The sequence below is a fragment of the Triturus cristatus genome, chromosome 3_2 (assembly GCF_964204655.1).
Source record: "Triturus cristatus chromosome 3_2, aTriCri1.1, whole genome shotgun sequence".
In the NCBI taxonomy this organism is placed as follows: Eukaryota; Metazoa; Chordata; class Amphibia; order Caudata; family Salamandridae; genus Triturus; species Triturus cristatus.
This window is the reverse complement of record NC_140584.1, coordinates 616,806,958-616,827,518: the sequence shown is the minus strand read 5'-3', so window position 1 is coordinate 616,827,518 and position 20,561 is coordinate 616,806,958. Positions and strand designations below refer to the sequence as shown.

Sequence of the window (20,561 nt, the reverse complement as noted above, 5' to 3'; positions counted from 1 at the left end):
AGATGAGGTCCTATAATTCAATGGAATGTTTGCATAGTGAGTGTGTTGAGAAGGTTGCATGTGAATTGGTGTTTTTGTTCAGGTGGTATCTGCTGTGTGTTCGGGGTGGATCTGGTTGGTGGGCTGGTGTGTGTTTAGTGGCAGATAAAGTGGCGGTAGGTTCAGTTGAAAGGTCTTACCGTGGAGCGTGGGCGGCGCGGTTTGTTGCGGCATCTAGGGTCGAGGTTGTAGAGCTCGGCGATGGATGATCTTCTGGTGCAGGAGGCCCAGGGGTTGTGGCGCTGGGTGCGGTCCAGGCGCAGGGAGGCGCAGGTGTGCTTGCATTTGGTGTGCCTGTATTTGGTGTTCCAGCTGCGCGGTCATGCTGTGACCTGCTTTAAGTAGGTCCTGGCTTGGACGGGGCTTCTGTTGGTGGGAAGAACAAGGAGTATGAAAATCCAGTTGGGAAAACCCAGGCAGGTACAGTGTTGCTGGATCAGTCAGAAACAAGCAGGAACTGGAGACCACAGGCAAGTGAAAAGCTTGGTGTCCAGGTGCCTACTCATCCATTGCTCATCAAAGAGGCAATGGAGTCCGTGCTGCAACTTTAGAGTTGTAAAGTGGTATACTCCCTGTACTACTTTATCCCCAGTAGAGATGGGACACTCAGGCCTAGACTCTAACTCTTGGGCCACTCAACGAGTACATCCCGTCAGAGCGCCTCCACATGGGCACGATACAAGACGTTGCTGCAGTAATGTGACTTCATGGCTGCTCTTGACATGAAGGATGCCTATTTCCGCATTTCCATCCACTCTGCTTGCAGTCACTTGCTGCGGTTCTCGGAAAGTGGTCAACATTTTCAGTTCAAAGTGCTGACCCAGGGTGTTCAGAAATTGCCTTGTTGTGGTAGCTGCTCACCTCAGAAAGAGAGGCATCCATGTATTCCCTTACTTGGACGACTGGCTGATCAAGTGTGCAAACATACAACAGTGCCTTGCACACAAATCGACCACCATTGACCTCTTGCACAATCTAGGGTTTACCATCAATATAGTCAAGTCCCACCTTCAGCCACAACCCTTCCTTGGAGCAGTTCTCCCCATGGTCAGAAGAAAAGCCTTCCCCAGTCAAGCACAGCTTTAATCTTTCCAGCTATTGCTGCCTCTTTTTTTAGCCAGAGCACCATTTTACGGTCAGAACAGTGATGATCCTCCTCAGCCTGATGGCCTTATGTATTGTTATAGTTCTCTAAGTGAGGTTAAACACAAGGAACTTTGCAGACCGGCTCAGCAGGATGTGGCAACAAGTCTGAGTGGGAACTCCACCAGTAAGTCTTACTCCCATTCTTTTGTTGTTTGAGGTTCTCCAATATAGACCTCTTAGGAGTCGTTGAAAACTCCATATGCCCAAGCTTGTCCTCCTGGTTCCCACATTCCATAGAAATGCAGTATCGATTAACTGACCAAGAATTTTTGCTCAGTTTTTTCCTCCTTCCCTTCCTTCCGTACGTGGTTCGGAAGCCTCAGCAAGCTTATCTCCTCCATTCTTGTGTCCCCTATGTGGACCGGACATTTATGGTTCACAATCCTTCTCGACTTGCCTGTAGTACCCCACAGGAAACTGCCCAACTGGCCAGACATCCTAATGCTGAAACTGCACCATCAGGCTATAGCTAAACATGCCACAAATGGAATACGTTACTTACAATGTAGGAATCTGTTCGTAGCATCTAGTGCTGTAGAGTCACATGCACCCACCCTCCTCCCTGGAAACATTGGGCTGTTGCAGCTGCCTTTTCTTTTTTTTCCCTTTTGCAAGGTCGTTCTCTTTTTTCTAAGCTCTGTTTTCAACATCACCCTCCATGCAGAAATCAGTCTAACAACTGTCATTCTTCTGTTGCATTTCCAGCATAGCATATAGATGCAAACTTCCTTAGGCTTTTTGTGAAGTCCTTAACCGTCTCTTCACATCCTTGAGACCTCAACCCAAAATGATACCTTTTAATTATAGTATTCACATAAGGTAGATAACGCAAATTCACTTTTCAAATGCAACTTTTTTAATTCTCATTTCTTCTTGTTGGAGAGCAGATAAATACTCTACAACACACTAGCATAATTCCCAAAACCTTTTCTTCACTTTCTCCACCGCAACAATTGTTCTCCAGGAGTGGCCAAGAAAAATGGAGGTTGTGCTACATTCTGCATGTCTCAAATGTAGGCATATATGTTCCACAAATTCTGTTTTACTGTAATATTTTGCATATTGATAAATAATAAATCTCCTGCAAGTTGCCCTTTTACAGTTGGTTGGGCTACTTTCATCATTATTCCAAGCCAAAAAAAGATGGGTGCCACAGCTCTGCTTCGTTTCCTGTAGGCGATGGAGCCTTTCTTAGACACACAAATGTTTTAACATATTTTCAACTGGTGATAGGGCTTGGTAACTTGGAGCGTGTGGTGCATTTCTGCCTTTGGGTTCGCACGTCTTGAGGCTAATTCTTAGAAAATAAATTTTCTTTTCTTAATTATACGAAAGCACTGCACTGAGAATCAGCTGGCATCAGCATCTGTTCACTCAGCTATGCTTGCAAAGTGAGTTCAGCCTCCTTTGAAGTCCATTCTGTGGCTACCTTCAAGTAAACCTTTTCCTCACTTTTATTGAAATTGGCCAATATGTTGATTTTTTTTTATGTTTTGAACAAAAAAGGACCGCTCCTAACTAACTCTACCACATCCAAAAAGTATTCATAATACGAAAACGGTTTAGAAACTGATATTTTCTTTTTAGAAGAACCCTCGCCCAGCAACCTAGTTGGTGGCATGCTTCAGCATCTGGTTCCCACCTATGACGCCAAATGCATCCCAGATGTGCTTCGACGTCTGATTACAGTGGAGCGGGTGTTTGTGGTGCAGAATAGTGAAAAGTTAATTTTCTTTAACTTGTCTCATGGATCCCCCACCAAGCCTGGAGAGATTTCTTTATTAAGGAGTTCCTGGGACAAGGATAAAAAGAGTAAGGGTGGATGTTTGTGATTAAATTGATCTCGTACATCCGTGGGTTGGTCTACATGTTTCAGCCATTGTCACTAGATTTCAAGGCTTTCTTCAGGACCAGAAAGATAGAGGGCTGTGGAAAAAAACAGCCCTCTGGTGTTGCAAGTACACATGCTAAGGTGTAGTTCTTAATGGCGGGTGAACCGTAACCTCACATTTTTTTTTTTTAACTTAGTACGCTGTGTCTGCAAAATAAAATTGTTAGTCATTGGGGCAAAACAATGTTACCTCAGTTATATGCAGTATCTATTCCTTTACACCCGTTCAGTGTCATATCAACATTCAAACATATGCCGAGATATTATCTATCTGCATCTCACCAGTTAAAATGCTTTTATTTTTCATCAATGTGCCTTTAAGTGCCTTCTTGCTGATAAGTCACAGACCATACACATATTTCATTCAATGTGAATGTACATTTTAAATTTAAATGATGTTTGGTCAAATCAAAAATTGTTTGAGTATGCAAAGTTAGTTCCAATTGCATTCATCCTGAGGATGTAACTCCAAACCATTGATCCGTATCCTCCTTCAAACAACATTATGCGTGATCACTATATACCTCGTTAAAAACAATGGAAATTGGTAACTCAGGAAGAGAATCAATGAGTTAAAAAAAAAAAGTTGCGATTGTTTCTTACAGCATTCACAAATTAGCGGAATGACATGAATCCCGGCAGGGGGCGTTGCCTGTAGTTACACCTTAGGGATCCAACGAGTGGAGAGTCAGTCAAAGATTATATAACACTGTAGGAAGAAAGAGGACAAAACGGACCGAAATTCGCCCGGTGGCACTTACTTCGTCAAGATCAACCGCCTGTATCAGTTACCTATTTGGGCCGAGACACAAAATCCCGGAAATGCTCTGGTGTTTGAGTACCCTGAATAAGTAAGTGCCGTCAACAGTGCAAGGACTTCCCGTCACATGTGCACGTTTGCGTACTGATGTTGGATCGTTTCTGATTGGTCCGATAAGAAGTCTATATTTAAGGGACTTGTTTGCGGTAGTCCATGATCATCTACACATAGTTTTACTAAACATGACTGCTGATTATCAGTCATGCCGGGAGGCAGCAGTGTTAAGTGTGCCAAGTCATTTATTTGCAATTGCTCAAACTTCATATTTTGCAGTGCAGTCGATGTACAGCATGGGAATCTAGAAAACTGTCATGCAGCAAACAAAACTAGTTACTTACCTTCAACAATAGTTTCCCATCTTGGACTGTCCTCAATTCACATGTAGCCCCACTACAAAACCACCCTCATTGGTGGATCGGAGCAATGTGCAATTCAAAGGGAATAATAACTATACGTTTTAATTACAAAGAAGTTTCACCCGGGTTAATTCTAGTACGGTACTTGCAGTGGGGAGAAAAGGCAGAAGTACATCGTGTTCGTGTAATGAGGATTTGTGGACTTAAGTGTAGAAGTCACACGTCACTGACCTCACCTTTGGTCTACGCCCAAAACAAGAACATTTGTATCTGTTTTTCTTGACCCAACCGCAAGAAAGCTGAATCATTCACTGATTTTAGAGTAGTCCTAGCTATATAACTACTATGAAAGATAAAGTGACTGGTTTCTTATTTTCTGCTATTAAAAGTGGAGTGGTTATTTATGGGAACAACTGGTTATTTTGGGAACAATGTTGCATTATGAAAGAGCAACAGTGACATTGAACCAGACAACCTCTACAGACTTTAATAAAAAAAAAGTTTCCTTCTGGCAATGCACATACTTATGTGTGTTTGGGCTTCTTTAGTGGAAACTTGAAAAACAGTGTATCATAAACCAGACCCCACAGGCAATAAACGGCAAAGGCAGACTGGAAACCTCAAAATGACAAGTGTAGTCTGTCAAGGAAATATTCTCAGTAAGTGGAACCAAGGCTAAGATTTAGGGAAGCTAGAAATTGGATTTTCACCAAATGTTTAGTGAAGGGCAGGGCAGGAGCACATCAGGTTGAATACTCAATGAATAGAGAAACCTTAAATGGAAAAGGAGTACACCGGTTTAGAATATGCAGCTGTGAGTGTACAGATAAATCATGCAGTTGTGAGACTGCAGCAGTCTGAAGAAAAGGTATTATTACACATTTCCTGAGAAATGCAAATTAAAGGTGTCCGTGCAAACATTTTATTTCAAAAGCAACACATTAGCGAACACCACAATTACCCCATAAAAGACAGACAAGGGGAGCAATGCTAATGTGTCATTTGATTCAGATTAGAACAGTGCACATTCATTAGCAGAATAAGCAGTGGTGGCCAAAGTGAAAAAAAAAAAACATGAATGCAAGGTTGACATTTTGGAAGGTACGAGCTAGGGCAAGCTTTTCACTTTTCCTATGAGGCAATGGTTTAAAAAGAAAATTTCTATTTTTTTTTCTTCATTAAGTAGAATAAAAAGAACACAGCCACATACCCAACTAACAGGTAATGCAGAAAAACTGCATCGTGTAGATCATGGGCAAATATAAATGCGTAAATCCTACCAAGCAGCAAAATACAGCGCTAAAAAACCTAGTATCGCAGTTACTACAATACAGATGGCAGTTTTATGATTGGGCCAAAAGGGGAACTGTGGTTAAATCCTTGAAATAATTTAGAGACTTATTCAATGACCACATACATTTTCATCGTTTTTAGGGCAACCGTAATCCTCATAATTTAAATTTTTCATTGAGTATGCACCAAACTATATTAGCACGTCAGTCTTTGATTGCTGGTACTTAAAAAACTGTGTTATAGCAATATCCCAGCATGCCACAATCGAACTCAAAAGGCTTTTGTTACTCTGCTGTCAGTGACTTTTAGGTGGGCTTGATTCATGCAAGCTGGTTTTCAAGCTCTGAGTGAGTCAGTTGCTGACTGGTGTTTTTCTTTTTTCACAGTTTAGCATTGGCCAATAACAGCACTCTTACGATCGGCACCATTGATGAGATTCAAAAACTGCACATACGCACAGTTCCGCTCTATGAGTCACCACGGTAAGAAAAAAAGAAGTGCTGGAAAGTCGGCAGGTGTGGTATCTGGAAATCAACTGAATTTGTTGTATCGTCCTTAATAATACTGACTGCTACTCTAATATGTTTCTGTGATGCAGCACTGGTAAGAGTACACTTTAGTATACTGGAGGCAGGTTAGGCGGGGGATAAGCTGTAAGCCTGTTCGGAGTTTCAAGTTATTGGGGAGGCTAGGCATGGTGATGTTTGATATGTTCACTTTCTTCCAAACAGCTGCCACAGTTTTCTCGGATTCCTTTAAGTGAATATCAATGGAGACCTTTATTAGTGTTTACGCTCCCTTGTTGGATCAGTCCTAAACGTCCTTGTATCTCTCTCTCTCGACAAACCTTTGCCTCTTTATTCACCATCATGCTATTCTCTATCAATTTACACACAATTTAGTAGATTTTGAATTCTATTTACCCACCTCTTATTTGGCAATCCTTAGTTCTAGAATTCTTAACAGCAATTTTGCCTGCAAGTCTCCTGAGATGGTGCCCAAATCTTCTCTCGCCTACTCCTTTATATTGCCCTCCTGCTCTTATAAAACTTAGAGACTAGAATATTAGATGTAAGAGTGTAACAATTGCTTTTTCTTACTAATAATACTGGTAATACCTACACTATCATGTCTCTGCCTTTACAGATTAAACTGCACAACACTGATAAACCTCTGGTCTGATACATGCTTTATGAAACTGCTGGATAAATAAATGCATTTACTTTTGTGTGCCAGCTCTCGTTATATGTCCCTTTCAGAAAGATCTGCTACCAAGAGGTGTCTCAGTGTTTTGGAGTCCTCTCCAGTCGGATTGAGGTGCAAGACGCCAGTGGAGGAACCACCGCTTTGAGGCCCAGTGCCAGCACCCAGGTACAGAACCAATTAATGAGCCTCTGAGGGCCTGTCATATCATGCTGGTTTGTGAAGACCATTACCTATGGGCTTGGTACATGTGTTTTTTTCCTTCACATTTCTCTTTAAGTCGTCACCTGGTTTTAATATCAGTTGTATATGAAGAATAGCAGTACAGGCAAGAGTATATTGGAGATGAAATGGGCAAATACTTGTGAGCAACTGCTCACAAGTTGTGCGATAGTCCTCTTTAACATAATCTTTATAAAGTTGTTAGTTGTGGGAACATCTTGATTGGCTCTGAAGAAGCCCAAACCCCAAGCAGCAATTTCTGAATGTGTATTTGAAACAGCCTATGTTTGCACCATGTAACTTTTTACTTCAGTCCCCATAATTGTAAAATAGATGAGAACACAGTCTTAAACTGTACTCTGAGAATTTTCTGTAAAAGAATGTCCAGATTAATCTTTTTCTTCATATAGGACATATGTCCATGCAGGGCAAGAAATTGGAACTTGTTCAGGATGCTGCCACATGGTTTTCCTTCCTCCTATCCACTATTGACACATCCTGTTGCCCACACCAAAGTGTGCCCCATTGGCTTTCATATCTTAGTATTCGTTTATCCATTAAGAGAAGCAGATACATTTTTTTAAACTAATGGAGTTTTAAAATTTTAGTCCGGGATTGTCAGGGACCTAATACAGAAATTTCCTGACATAACAAATTAGAGTAAGGAATTAAAGAAACTGAACTCAATTTTAGCATCTTGCCAGGAAGACCAAACATTTGGAATTTCAGAATGAAATATGAATTATTGAAACTTGGATTAAGTATGTATGTGTATCAATTAATATTTACAGAAACAAGTACTAGTGGACATATCGATCAGAGCACTAAAAAAAAAAAAAATGTTTTAGGGCTGTTCAATTCATAGTAGTGAATCAACTAGAGAGCACGATTGGACTACGTTGGTTACCAGATTAATTGATAAAACACAACTGGTGTGTTTGTGTGAAAAGCAAACAAATTGAGGTAGTTTATAGAAAAGCAAACAACTAAGGTTGACAAATATGAAGTTAAAATGGATTTCACTTGAAATATGTAAGTGGAAAAGCCAAAGGTTACAGATAGGTTCTGGTTAGGTCTCCTAATATCATATATTACATTAAAAAATAAAGACAGTAATACACAGCGGAAAAAACGTTAAAGTGGCTTTTTATTTTGGTGAAACATCAGAATTTAAACTCTAAAAGCCAACCAAACTTACCAGATGTAGTTAACTCAATTGCTCAAAAACTATTGAACAGATTAACACCAAACCACAATTTCTGGGTAATTCATAGCAGCAGTTTTTTTCTGTATTGCTGTTTAATTTTCCTAAAGAAAATTGCAATGGGAAAAAGTGTTTTGGAACACCCCCTTTTTTTTCTTGGCCCCTGCTTGATGTATCACCACAAAACATTTCAGAACGGATCTGAGGTAGGAGACTTTTTTATTTAAACTTTCATGAAGATTCATCAAATGGTGCCAAAGTTATTTGCAAACCAAAAAATCCACTACCTATGGAATCATGGTCTCAACTATAACTACCCAGTGACGATTGCCACTGAGTTATATAGTTTTATATAGAGAGTTCAGGTGTTCTTCAGGTGACCTTCAGGTCCTGTCTGTTCTCACCGGTACCTCTAGCTGTGTTCTTCTAGAAGTACTTATCAGAAGCTCATTGAACATCTGGAGCCGCAGTCGAGTGCCTTAGGAGCCTAGCCGCCTCTGGGGGCTAGGGACACACGTGTGGTTTCCTCGAATGCAACATGGGTGACGGAGTGCACACAGATTCAATACTGCCCTCGATGCCACCAAAATCCATGGACTGATCAGCACAGGATCTGTAAAAACCCCTGACCACGGTGACAGTAACTGCCCCTCGTGCCTCACTTTCCAGTCAAAGAAAACCCTTCGATATAGCAGGGATCGCCACCAGGCACGTGTTGGAAGCTGCCTCTGTATATGGTATATACCGTTTAGAGTCCAGAGATTCCCCAGAAGTGTACAGGGCTCTATGTAAACCCAAAGTGCTCTATTAATGGGATTGTGGACGAGCAGCCTTGGGCCTAACACAGAGGAGTGTAATGAATGAAGGAAGGAACATTTCTAAAGTGTGTGGTTACCCAGGGGCATCCCAGCGCAGTGGCGCCATTTATGCTGTGAGGAGATCAGGGAAAGAGAAAAGTCTTCAGTAGTTTTCTTAACTTGAAATAATTGGGTTCAGAGCGTACATGGAGGGGCAGATTATTCCACAGCCTAGATGTGTTATATGTGAATTGTCAACCTCCACTATGTGAGTGCTTAATCTTTGGAACTAAGATTAAGCCCTTGTTCTCAGATCTAAGGGCTCTGTTGGGTCGATAGGGTTGAATCCAGGGACGAATCAGAAGCAAGCCATATCCAGAGTGTGCCTTATGTGTAATACACAGAGCCTTGGATTGAATTATTTCCTGGACAGAAAGCCAGTGCAAGGTGGCGAGAGAGGATTTAGCTGAGGAGCGTCTAGAAATATTCAGCAGCATACGGGCCGCGCAATTCTGTTCCGTTTGAAGTGTTTTGGTGGTGGCCTGCGGGGCTCCCAGGTAGACCGCATTAGCATAGTCCAGTCTTGATGGAATGAGAGCTTGGACTAGCAGGCGTCTAGCAGCAAAGGGCAGCAGAGGGAGTATCAGTCTAATCATTCTTAGAAGGCCATAGCAGCTAGCTGCTACTTTCCGTGCTTGTTCCTTGAAGTCAAGGTTGCAGTCAAGCCAGACCCCCAGGCTTTTGATTTGTGTTTTTTGGGACAGGGGTGGACCCAGGCAACCAGGCCAGAGAGGGTTTAAATTCAGAGGAGCAGATTTCCCCAGGAGCATGAGTTCGGTCTTTGATCCATTAAGTTTTAAAAATGAATTATTCATACAATTAAAAACCTTCTCAAGGCAGGAGGCTAGATCAGGACCGTGTTGGTTGTCTTGCTTCATGGATACCACTAACTGGGTCTCGTCCGCATATGTGACGATCTGTACAGCAAATGGGAATACAGTTTCTGCCAGTGAGCTCATGTATATGTTGAACATGGTGGGGCTGAGGGAGGATCTCTGTGAACCTCACATGTCAGAGGTATTTGTTTCGAGGAGGCTTCATCCTCAAAGACTGTAAAGACCCTATGTTGAAGGAAGGACTGTAGCCATTTAATGCTAATCCGGTCACTCCAGTCTCCCTTAGCCTTTGGATCATCAGATGGTAATTTACCATATCGAAGGCTGCGCTAAGGTCCAATAAAATCAGGGCTGCGCAGCCTCCGTTATCAAGGATCTTCCTAGTTTCCTCTACTACGGCAAGAAGGGCAGTTTCCGTGCCCTGTTGAGATCTGAATCCTGTCTGAGTGGGATGAAGACAATTGTTTTTTTCTAAGAAGGCAGATAGAATCAAATTAGTGTGCTTTCCTGCTAATTTGCTCTATCCAGGCAATAAAAAGAGATGGGCCGATAGTTTGCCCAATCTTCTGGATCAAGAATAGGTTTCTTCAGGAGTGCTTTGACCCTTGCGTGTTTCCCTAGGGAAGACATGATCCCGATCTTGATTGATGTATTTATCACATCAAGTATAACAGGTGACACAACCTTTGAGATCTGATGAAGAATGGTAGGGGAGCGGGGTCTAGGGGGGGGGACCTGATTTTAGCGCTCTCAGGAACCCTTGCAAGGTGATAAGATCAAGGGGCGAAATTCCTCTAGCAAGGCCTGGGCTTTTGCTGTAGTAATGTCTGTTGTTGAAGAGGTTTGTTGATCTATAATTTGAGGGAATGTTTTATAAATGGCTTGTATTTTTCCAGAGGAAAAAATCTTTTATTTGATTGCACCGCAGTTGGACATTGTCTGAGGCAATAGGGGGAGTAGGGTTGTGAGAAGAAATTTGGCAATTTTAAAAATTTCACGTGGGGAATTCGCCACTAATGTAATTTTGTTCTTGGTAATAGAGGGCTTGAGCATTTTTAATTTTGATTTTATATATTTTGATGGTACATAAAATACTGTCACAGTGGAATGCATTCACAGATTGTAAAGGAGCATCAAATGATCCAAGTAAACTAATTTTAACACCACCAAATAGTTCATTCCAAAAAATTGTTGTAATTTAATCGTAACACTTGAAATAAATCAAATATATAAAGTGTAACGTATTTCACATTTGCATTATCATGAAAAACAGGTGCACACAATGTGAAGTGAGAAGGGTATATCAATGATAAGTGCAGGTGATGTGAAAAGGGAAGGTGGTGCACATATGTACATCAATAGTTTGATACAGAAATGAAAACAAAGCAGACCTTTCGACCCCTATAAGAACTAGCTGTCTTCTTCAGGACATGGTAGGGGGGTGGGCACCAGTTGCAGCGTGAAAACTTCAGGCTGGGAGTTTAGAAGTGTGGGCCTGGTAGGCTCTCAGAGTTAGCACAAGTATGCGTTGAATGAAAGCACGGCTGATCAGTAACCAGTGGTCCACGATACCGCAAATGTCCGTGGTAAATGCGCCATGGTTGGTCATTAACCTATGGCTGATGGGTGCATCTCGACTGGCATTTTGACTGCTAGCACTGGTTACTGATCAGCCATGCTTTCATTCACCAGAGTCTTGTGCAGGTTTCCTTGGTGACAGATCTGCTGTCCTTGAGAGTCTCTGGTCATTGTCGAAGTGCAGGCAGTCTTGCTCGAGTTGTGGAAGTGGCTAGCTGCAGGACAGGTGTCGTCGTCTTTTGCAGGGTCTTTGAAGCTGGAGACAGGCCGATAGGGCTAGGACCAAGTCAGTAGGCGTCTTCAGGCTTCACTGCACAGTGTCTTCTTCGTTCTTCTTAGGTCGGCAAGAACTAGCTTCAAGGTCAGGGTGAGCCTCCAAAATACTGAATTAAGGGGAGTTTTAAGGGAAGGTCAGGTAGGGCCAATGGGCACCTTGCCTGGGGTGACTACACTCCTAATTATGCCACCCTCCTGTCGGAAGAGGCCTCGTCCTAGCACTGATTGGGGGAGTCTCCCCTACTTCAAGATGGCAGGAACTCAAAGATTAACTTCACCTCGCCTCCCCTGCCTTAGGGATGGAGGTGGCAGAGGTGGTACACGGCCAATTCTTCCTAGGTTTTCCCGCCTGTTTTCCTGCCCAAAGAGGGGTGTAAACCTTACATATGTACCACCCATGATATCAAACTCCCTCGGCATCTGATCCCTCATGTTTCTTACACTAAACGCAGAGCGTTCATTACCTACTGGTCTCATCCCAATCTCCACAATGGGAGGGATCTGGCTTAGTCGGCCCCATTTCCACATATCTTGAGGTATTTATTTCATTTTAGATTGTGAAACGCTTGCCGAACTGCCTTCCATATAATGATATATTTCCATCTCAAGCAGTACCTAGATGTAATCGCCGCCTATCCTCCTGGATATTAGTCATTCGACTCTGACCTAAGTCCTATGGTTCTTAAGCACTGTAGTTCAATCTCCCCTCACTCATCTGGCTTACGACCCTGATGCCCAAATTAGCTCTCTTCAGTACCCCCAGCTCCCAATTTATTTGGCCTGTCCATTAAGAACATTACCTGCCTACTCATGTCATTTTTTTATATATAAACTTTCTCTCACCTTATACTACTAACTGGGCTGCCGTCCCTACTAGGACAGGCTTTCAGAATGGAGATTAGTCCTGACCCCACAGGTTTCAATGCCCCCATCAATTACCCGTCCAACCTCTCCAAAAATGTGGCAAAATAACACAAACACCTCATACTCAAAGCCAGACCCGAAACTTTAATCTCAGACCCCGACTTTTGTGCTTTCAAGGGTACTCTTAGGGATGTCTATTTCTCTGTTCACCCTGTAGATAAGTAATATTCAATAGTTTTTAGCCTGATCGATGTGAAAATGGAACCATGAGTGAATTTACTATTTGCATAGTTACAACTCTAACCACTGGTATACGTAGTAGTTCTTTGTACTTAATATCACTATTGCGTGATTCTGAGCTTTCCCGTTTGCATCTCTCTCCTAAGTGACTCTACAACGTTTCCTTTTCTGCTAGCTGTGTCTCTTCTTTATGGGTCTCTTCAACTCGCTGTCTCCCTCCCTTTGTCCTGCCTGACCCTTGCCTTTCATGGCCCCTGTCTTTTTCTGGATCGCTAATTTACCCTGGAATTGAATGTTATTTTTCTGTAATTAATGTGACTTTACCTTTTGCCGTTTGTTCCCCCTCTGTGGACCTGCCAGTTCCGACCCGCCTCCTAGCCTCGTCCCTTGTTGCCCTTTGACTAAGCACTCCTTCTCCCCTTGTTGGGGAAAAATCCAAAATCCAGTGACTCCTCTGAGAGAGTCCACTGTGTCGAGGGAGCCACGCACAATTGAGGTATGGTATGGCGCCCCTTACCAAAGCACTCCCTCTCCCCTTGTTGGGGAAGGATCCAGTAGGTAGGCCTTGGAGTCTCAGAGACCCCTCTGAGAGAGTCAACTGCGTAAGGGAACCTCGCGCAGCGGAGATGTGGAAATGATACCACTTCCCCTGGGAGCACAGCTTACTGGACCTTGGACGCGGTTTTTCCTCATCCACCGGTTAGTACCCCCTTCTCCCTCCCCATCCGCTTTCATGCTCTGTCTCTCACCCTACACCACCGCTTTCCCTCCTTCATTCTTGGTCTACTTCCTCTGCTCCTATCCCATCTCCCCTGAATCTCTCCCACTGCCTGCTACGCTGCATAGCACCCTGTCCCTTGTGCCCTTTGACTAAGCACTCCTTCTCCCCTTGTTGGGGAAAAATCCAATATTTATACTCTGGAGCCTCCGTGTTCCCTCTGAGAGAGTCCACAGCGCTAAGGGAGCCACTCACAGTTGAGGTATGGTATGGCGCTCCTTGCAAAAGCACTCCCCTCAGAGACCCCTCTGAGAGAGTGCACTGCGTAATAGGGAGCCTCTCGCAACGGAGATGGGGGAATGATGCCACTTCCCCTGGGATCACAGTTTACTGCCCTTTGGACGCAGCTTTTTCGCTTCTACCAGTTTGTGCCCCCGTCACCCTCCCCCTCTTCTTTCTTGCTGGGTCTTTCACCCTCCCCCCTCCTCTTTCCCCCCTTCATTCTCTGTCTACTTCCCCTTCTCCTACCTCCTCTCCCCTTGAATCTCTCCCCTCGCCTGCTTTTTCCCTTACGTATATGTCCTTATTGTTTGTCTCGACCTAACATGCAACTATGTAGCTATGCTCGAACACCTGTGTAACCTTTGTAACGCTGTAACCTGCAACTATGGTCTGATACTCATGTAAAGCGCTCTGATACCTCCGGGTCTAGCCAGCGCTATATAAAGCCTTTCAAATAAATAAATAAACTGGGGGGCTGCGTTCTGACGCTAGCAGCAGAGGCTGAGGGTCGCATTACCTGTGGTATAGTGCACCCTGCCTTAGGACTGGAAGGCGTGCTAGAGGGGTGACTTGCCTATACTGTAGGCAGTGCAAGTTGGCATGACACACAGGCCGTGTGCCATGTCGACTAGGTTGTTTTGTCTGCCCCAGGTCAAGCTTGCTGCAGTGGCAGTCTGCAGGGCGTAGGTGAGGGGTCCCTATGTGACTGGCCCTCTTCCATCACAATGCCCTGGGTACCCTTTACTAGGGACTTATAGGGGCCCTGAAGGGCCAATTTGTAGAGTAGTTTTAGGGAAGAAGCACTCGCACTGTTATCTCCCTATGATAGGGCACAAAGGAAAGCATATGGAAGGCCTGCTCAAACAACTCCTGGAGCAGAAAGAGGGAAAGAGATTGTGGGAGGACAAGATCTCAATATACATTTGTCATTGGATGCCGCCAGCACATCCTTAATTGGTTTGAACGTCAGATGGGGAGCACCACTTAAGCCACAGGTTGATGAGATGCTGAGAAAATAAAAAGGTTCAGAGACAGCCAAGTTCACGGGGGCTCTCCAGACCAGTTTCCAGGGGCTAATTTCGGAGAAGGGGCAATGCTATCAAAGACTAGAGCAAGCTTACCACCACCAAGCCAGCGAGGGATATGGTAGGGGATTCAACACAGGGAATAATAGGGATAGAAGAAAGTTAAGCTCCCACAATGCTTTGCCTCTACAAGCAGTGATGTGCCATCCAGTCCTCCATTGACATGTTACATGTTGGTGGGAAGTTATGCCATTTCCTCCATCAATGGCAACTAATCGACTCAGACAAATGGTTGCTAGCCATCCTGCAGTATTGCTTCTGCCTCAAACTATATTCCACCCCTCTCAACTTCCCACCACACACACGCTTACATACGCGCACACACTCTGCAACGAACACCACTTTCTTGAATTGGAGGTACATGCAAGGCGAATGGCTCCCTTAAGCGCATCCGCGATTTCTGGCCCCCTCAACTGGGTACATCATCTCAGGACATTTGCGGATTAGGTCGTTCCCCCTCCCCCAGCAAGGGGATTCCATGACGACACACTTGACCTCAGGATCCTAATTTCATACTTCCATCCATCCTACCCACTGGAAGTACTCTCATCTTGTAGTAAGTAGTCATCACTAACAATTCAAAGTACTCCCTTCAGTTGTGCAGGCCTATCTTCACCACCAGGGAATTCATGTATTCTTATACATCAATGATTGGCTAATCAAGAGCAACTGCAGGTCGCAGTGCCTCCTGCACACACAAACCGCAGTGTCCTTGCTTCAGCATTGGGCTTTACCATAAAAGCCACCAAATCCCACCCTCTATCCTCCCAGGCCCAGCATCTTCTCTGCTCCATACTCCACACACTCATAGCCAAAGTATACGTCACTGATCAAAGTTTGTGCCCTTCAGCACATGCTGCCTCTTTGTCAGCCCAACTGTGTCATACCTGTGCACACGAGTGTGTGCCCTTTTGGCATAAGGGCATCTTGCATTGCGATAGTCTCCTATGCAAGACTACACATGCAGCCACTGCAGGAGTGTCTGGCAGTCCAATGATCACACGGGCAGTGTCAATGGGAAGATCTAGCATTAATTTAGGCCAGGCTACATCATTCAGTGACATGGTGGTCACCCCCCAACAGACTGGCCTTTGTCAACCAATTCCACATGTGGTCTTTTTTTTTTTTTAATGTATTTACTTTTATTGTATTAAAAATTGGAACATCTACAAGGTGCAAACCTCAATTCAACATGAAAAAGGAATAAGGCCACGCAGATACTGATAGGGACTATGTTGATTTGGGGGTCCGCAATGGAAGTGCTGCAGCCTCAGCCAGGCAGCTATGGGCTCCATCGTGATGCCAAATATAATGGTGACCGGGGGCAATCCTGTTGAGTGTCTCTGGAGATCTCGAAGGCGGGAATAGTCTCACCATTAATGCTTAGTTGGGCAACAGGTTTAGCATAGAGTAATTTAAAAGACGCAGGAAAGTGTTGCCGATTCCAATTCGAGTTAACAGATGGAAGCAAATCAAACTTCTTAGTGGTGTCAAGAAGTCCTGCCGCTGTGCTAAGGTGATGGTTAACAGAGTGAAGAAGTGCAAAAAAGGTGCTCAGAGTATGTGCTGTTGAGCTGCCGGGTCTGTAGTGTGGGTTTCTGTTGCAGGACCCCACCTCCTCTTTTTGCTCTGGGTCCCTGCCAATCAGGATCCCAGGGCCTGTATTCTTTCCCCAATACTAACCCATTTGACATCTCTGGCCACAGGTCAGCCCCTGGTAAATGGTACCACAGGTACCTAGGGCACTGTGACCAGGGAAGACCACTAAGGGCTGCAGCACTTATTGTGCCACCCTTAGAGGCCCTATACCTTTACATACACATACTTCCTTTGCCGGCTTTGTGTTTTGGTGAAGAGTCGACATGCCGCTCATCCCTGTGTGCCATGCCTACAACCCACTGCCCTGGCATAGATCAGTTACCCCTCTAGTTGGGTGCCCTATGCCTGTGTTGAGGGTACAGGTACATAAGCCCTGTACCCCTACAGTGTCGAAGTCCATTCTTAGACATTGTAAGTGCAGTGCTGCCATTAAGAGTAAATGGTGCTGGGAGGCTGTCATTACGAACTAAACAGCACCATAATGGCTACACTGAAAACAGGGAAGTTCGGTATCAAACCTCTCAGCACATTAAACCCATACTGTTACCAGTGTGAGATTTAATGACAAATGCACACAGAGGGCATCTTAGAAATGCCCCCTGAAAAACGACCAGCCTCTGGTGGGTTCCCTGACTGGTACACACCAGCCTGCCACCACGAGACATGTTCCTGGACCCCTAGGGTGGGAGCCTTCACTCCCTGAGCCCAGAAACAAAGCCTTTCCTGGGCGTAGGTGTTCTCACCTCCCCCAGGCCAGGAGAGCCATCTGTTTCAGGGGAGCTTCAAAGGCCTGGCAGTCTTTGTAATGCGATCCCCAGCCTCTCCTGCTAACAGGAGCAGGCCCCATTCCTGTCTTCCCAAGCCCCGCCCCCCCCCCCCCCCCCCTTTTTTTCATCGGGAAGACAGACGGGAAAAACTAGCCAGCCCAGAAGGTGTGCCCACCTCTGCCAACTCCACTTCTCAGGTAGGGGAGGCGAGGTGAAGTGAAGCCCACTCTTTAGTGCCGGCCATCTTGCAGATGGCAGGCACTCCCCAATCAGGATTAGGGTGTGTGCTCACTCCCCCACTAGGGGTGAGCACACCAAGGGTGCAGTCACCCCAAGGCCAGCAGTCCATTGGCTACTGACCTCATGACCCCTAAAACGCCCCCTGAATACAGTATTTAGGGGGCAGCCCTGAACCAAGAAGGCAGATTCCCGCAACCTAAGAAGATGACGAAAGAAGACGCCCAGCAGAGGAGACTGCAGAGAACAACTGACTTGGCCCCAGCCCTACCTGCCCGTCTGCAGTTTCCGGAGATCCTGTGCCTAAAATAGTCTTGTCCTGCAGCCAGCGACCTCCAGAACCCCTGGGAGGACTGACTGCCTTCAACAAAGACCGGATCTCCTGTTCCTGTGAACAGCAGCCCTGTTCAAAAGAAACTCTGAAAACAGACTCTGAGCCTGCTGAGGACAAAGAAACCAGACACCTGTAACTACCACTGCACCCATCGCCTACAGCCAGAGCTCGAGTGGTGGCCCACTGATCCCAGCGAGGTCCCCCAGCGCTTCAGAGTCCACCGTGGGTTGACCCCTCCAGGACTCCCTGACGTTGCCTGCAGCCTCTGCACGGAGACCACCCCAACCGCGAGTCACCCGGTAAGACCTCAAAAGACACCCCTGCATCCAACCACCCTGCGCCCTGGAGAAAAGATCCCAAGGTGCACCTATGACCCCGAGCCCTCCAACTTACCTGCCCAGCTGTTGGTTCCTCCCGGAAGTCTTACTGGACCGAGCCTGCAGCTAAAAACCAAAACCGAAAGTCCCCTTTAAAAACAGGGCACCCGACGCCCAAACAGCACTCTGCACCCGGCCGCCCCAGCGCCGCTGAGGGTGCACCTTTTGTGCTGGCTTGTTTCTCCTCTCCATTTGCCCTGAGCTAAAGTCCAGGAGCTTTGCTCCCACAGCCAAGTGGCCTACTCGTCAGCAGCCACCAACCGGAGGCCCCCTATCCCCCATTGGACAACATTGGGCCTCAAAACTCTGCACCCTAGTGCCGCTGAGGGTGTAACAAGAGTGCATCACTGACCCTGGGGGACCCCTGAGTCTACCCCCTGAACCTCAACTCCCACTACCAAATACTTACCTCAAAACCGATAACACTATTTTCCTCCATAGGATAACAGAAACTTTTCCGAGAAAAACAGTCAATAAGTGTGGAGTTTGAAAACCTAAAGAAACATTCTAAAATGTTACCGATTTAACAAAAACGATTTTACTTACCTGTTTACTGGAGATATCCCAGTGTAGTATCCAGGTATACTACACTGTTTAAGAAAAGTAACCTCAAAAGTGACTTACCTGTAAACACTATTTTCCTCCATAGGAGAACATTGACTGTTTTTATAGGGAAAGTTTTGAAGTGTGGAGTTTGAAAACCTAAAGAAATTCGTTACAATTACACTGTTTAACAACAACAATTTTACTTAACTGTTTGCAGGAAATGTCCCAGAGTAGTATCCAGGCATACTACTCGGTAAGAAAAGTAATCCAAAAAGTAACTTACCTTGGATGTTACTGAAAATCCCATTCAAGTCTATGTACTGTATTTACACATCATTGCATTTTTCTGAAACAATACTGCAAGTCAAATTAAAGTACATTTACTATTGTAATCCCAACTGTTTACAAACTGCATTACTACTGTAAAGTATATATTGCTTACCTCGGTCAGGCTTGCTTTGTTCTAGAAAATAAAATAACTCGAATATTTTTTTACGAAGACAATTGGTCTGAAGTTCAGTCTTTGAGTGTGTGAATTCATTTGCTGACCTCACTTTGGTATAGTATATACAGAACCAGCTTCCTACAGGGTCCACAGCTCAACTGTTCAGAGCGAACTATGTTAAGCAACAGTGGGAGAAGACTGGAGACAATCAATTTAGCTAATATTTTGTTGTCAATGTTGATCATGGAAAGTGGTCTATATGAGTCGCATTCCCAAAGAGGTTTATCAGGTTTGAGATTGGAAACAATAAGTGCCTCTTGAAGGGCAGGAGCACACCACGCAACAGGGGCTCTTCATACATGGCCAAAAGGTGAGGAGCTACAACAGGGGCCTATTTCATGTAAAAGGCCACAGTAAGGCCAAATACCTTATCTCCAGGAAAACCATTAATTACCTGTGATATCCTCCACCATGAATGGTTAGTTGAGGAACCGATGGTGTCCATCATCTAACTAGAGTAATTGGACAGTATCCAGGTAGGAGGTCAGGTCTAATGTGGCTCGTAGCAGTGAGTAAGAGTATAGATTTGAGTAAAATGTAGGCATTATGCACTGTATGGCCTTAAGACCTGCATGTGTAGTTTTAGTCATCCAATAGCACAACAATATGATCGCTGGCCCATAGTTTGCGCAACAGGCCCATCAGTGTCCGTCCTGAGCTATCCTTCTCCCCATATCTCCAAGCGACCGCCCTTTCTCAAGATAATGTCTCTCAGAGCGCTGCCTCATTATAGTCTGAAAGCTTATGCCTAAGGGACGCAAGTGTTGGTAGCCAAAAATGTAAGCTCTAAGATATGAATTTCAACCTCTTTACACGCCAAATCCACACACACTGTCTTAAGTACCCCAGTGTGCTTGGTTATGCATGCTCCTTGGATCACTCATGTAAGCGCCTCCCAGAGCATGGATGGGGAGTCAACCAAGCGCGCGTTGTGCTCAATGTAGTCAATAATTTGCTCTCTCATCTCGCAGTACGCATCGCGTACCCCACGGCAGCCCCCTTCGGATAAATACAGCTGCGTGCATACTTGGATTATTGGGAAATGTGAGGCTCTGTGATCCATCCTGCTCGCAAGCCGGCCCTCTCTATAACTGGCAGATGCCTATATAGTGCCTATTTAGGTATGCCTGCACATGGTGGGTCTTGCATTGCTCGTGCAGACCCCGGATATTCCAGGTCAGTCATTTATTAGGAGCCGTTCGAGATCAAGGGGGGATGAAATGAGCGAGGACGGGCATTGCCCTTATAGCAAGTGTTAGTTATGCAAGACTGTGTGACTAGCAAAG

At 44.9% G+C, this 20,561-nt stretch overlaps 1 protein-coding gene across 1 annotated transcript in view; it reads left to right on the top strand.

The window, feature by feature from the left end:
- The window catches only part of DDB1 (damage specific DNA binding protein 1), a 990,203-nt gene that overhangs the window by 610,582 nt on the left and 359,060 nt on the right, over positions 1 to 20,561 (top strand). The window contains exons 17-18 of the mRNA XM_085648506.1: positions 5,932 to 6,027; positions 6,805 to 6,916. Coding sequence (XP_085504632.1) covers positions 5,932 to 6,027; positions 6,805 to 6,916 — 208 coding nt within the window. The remainder of the gene's footprint in view (positions 1 to 5,931; positions 6,028 to 6,804; positions 6,917 to 20,561) is intronic.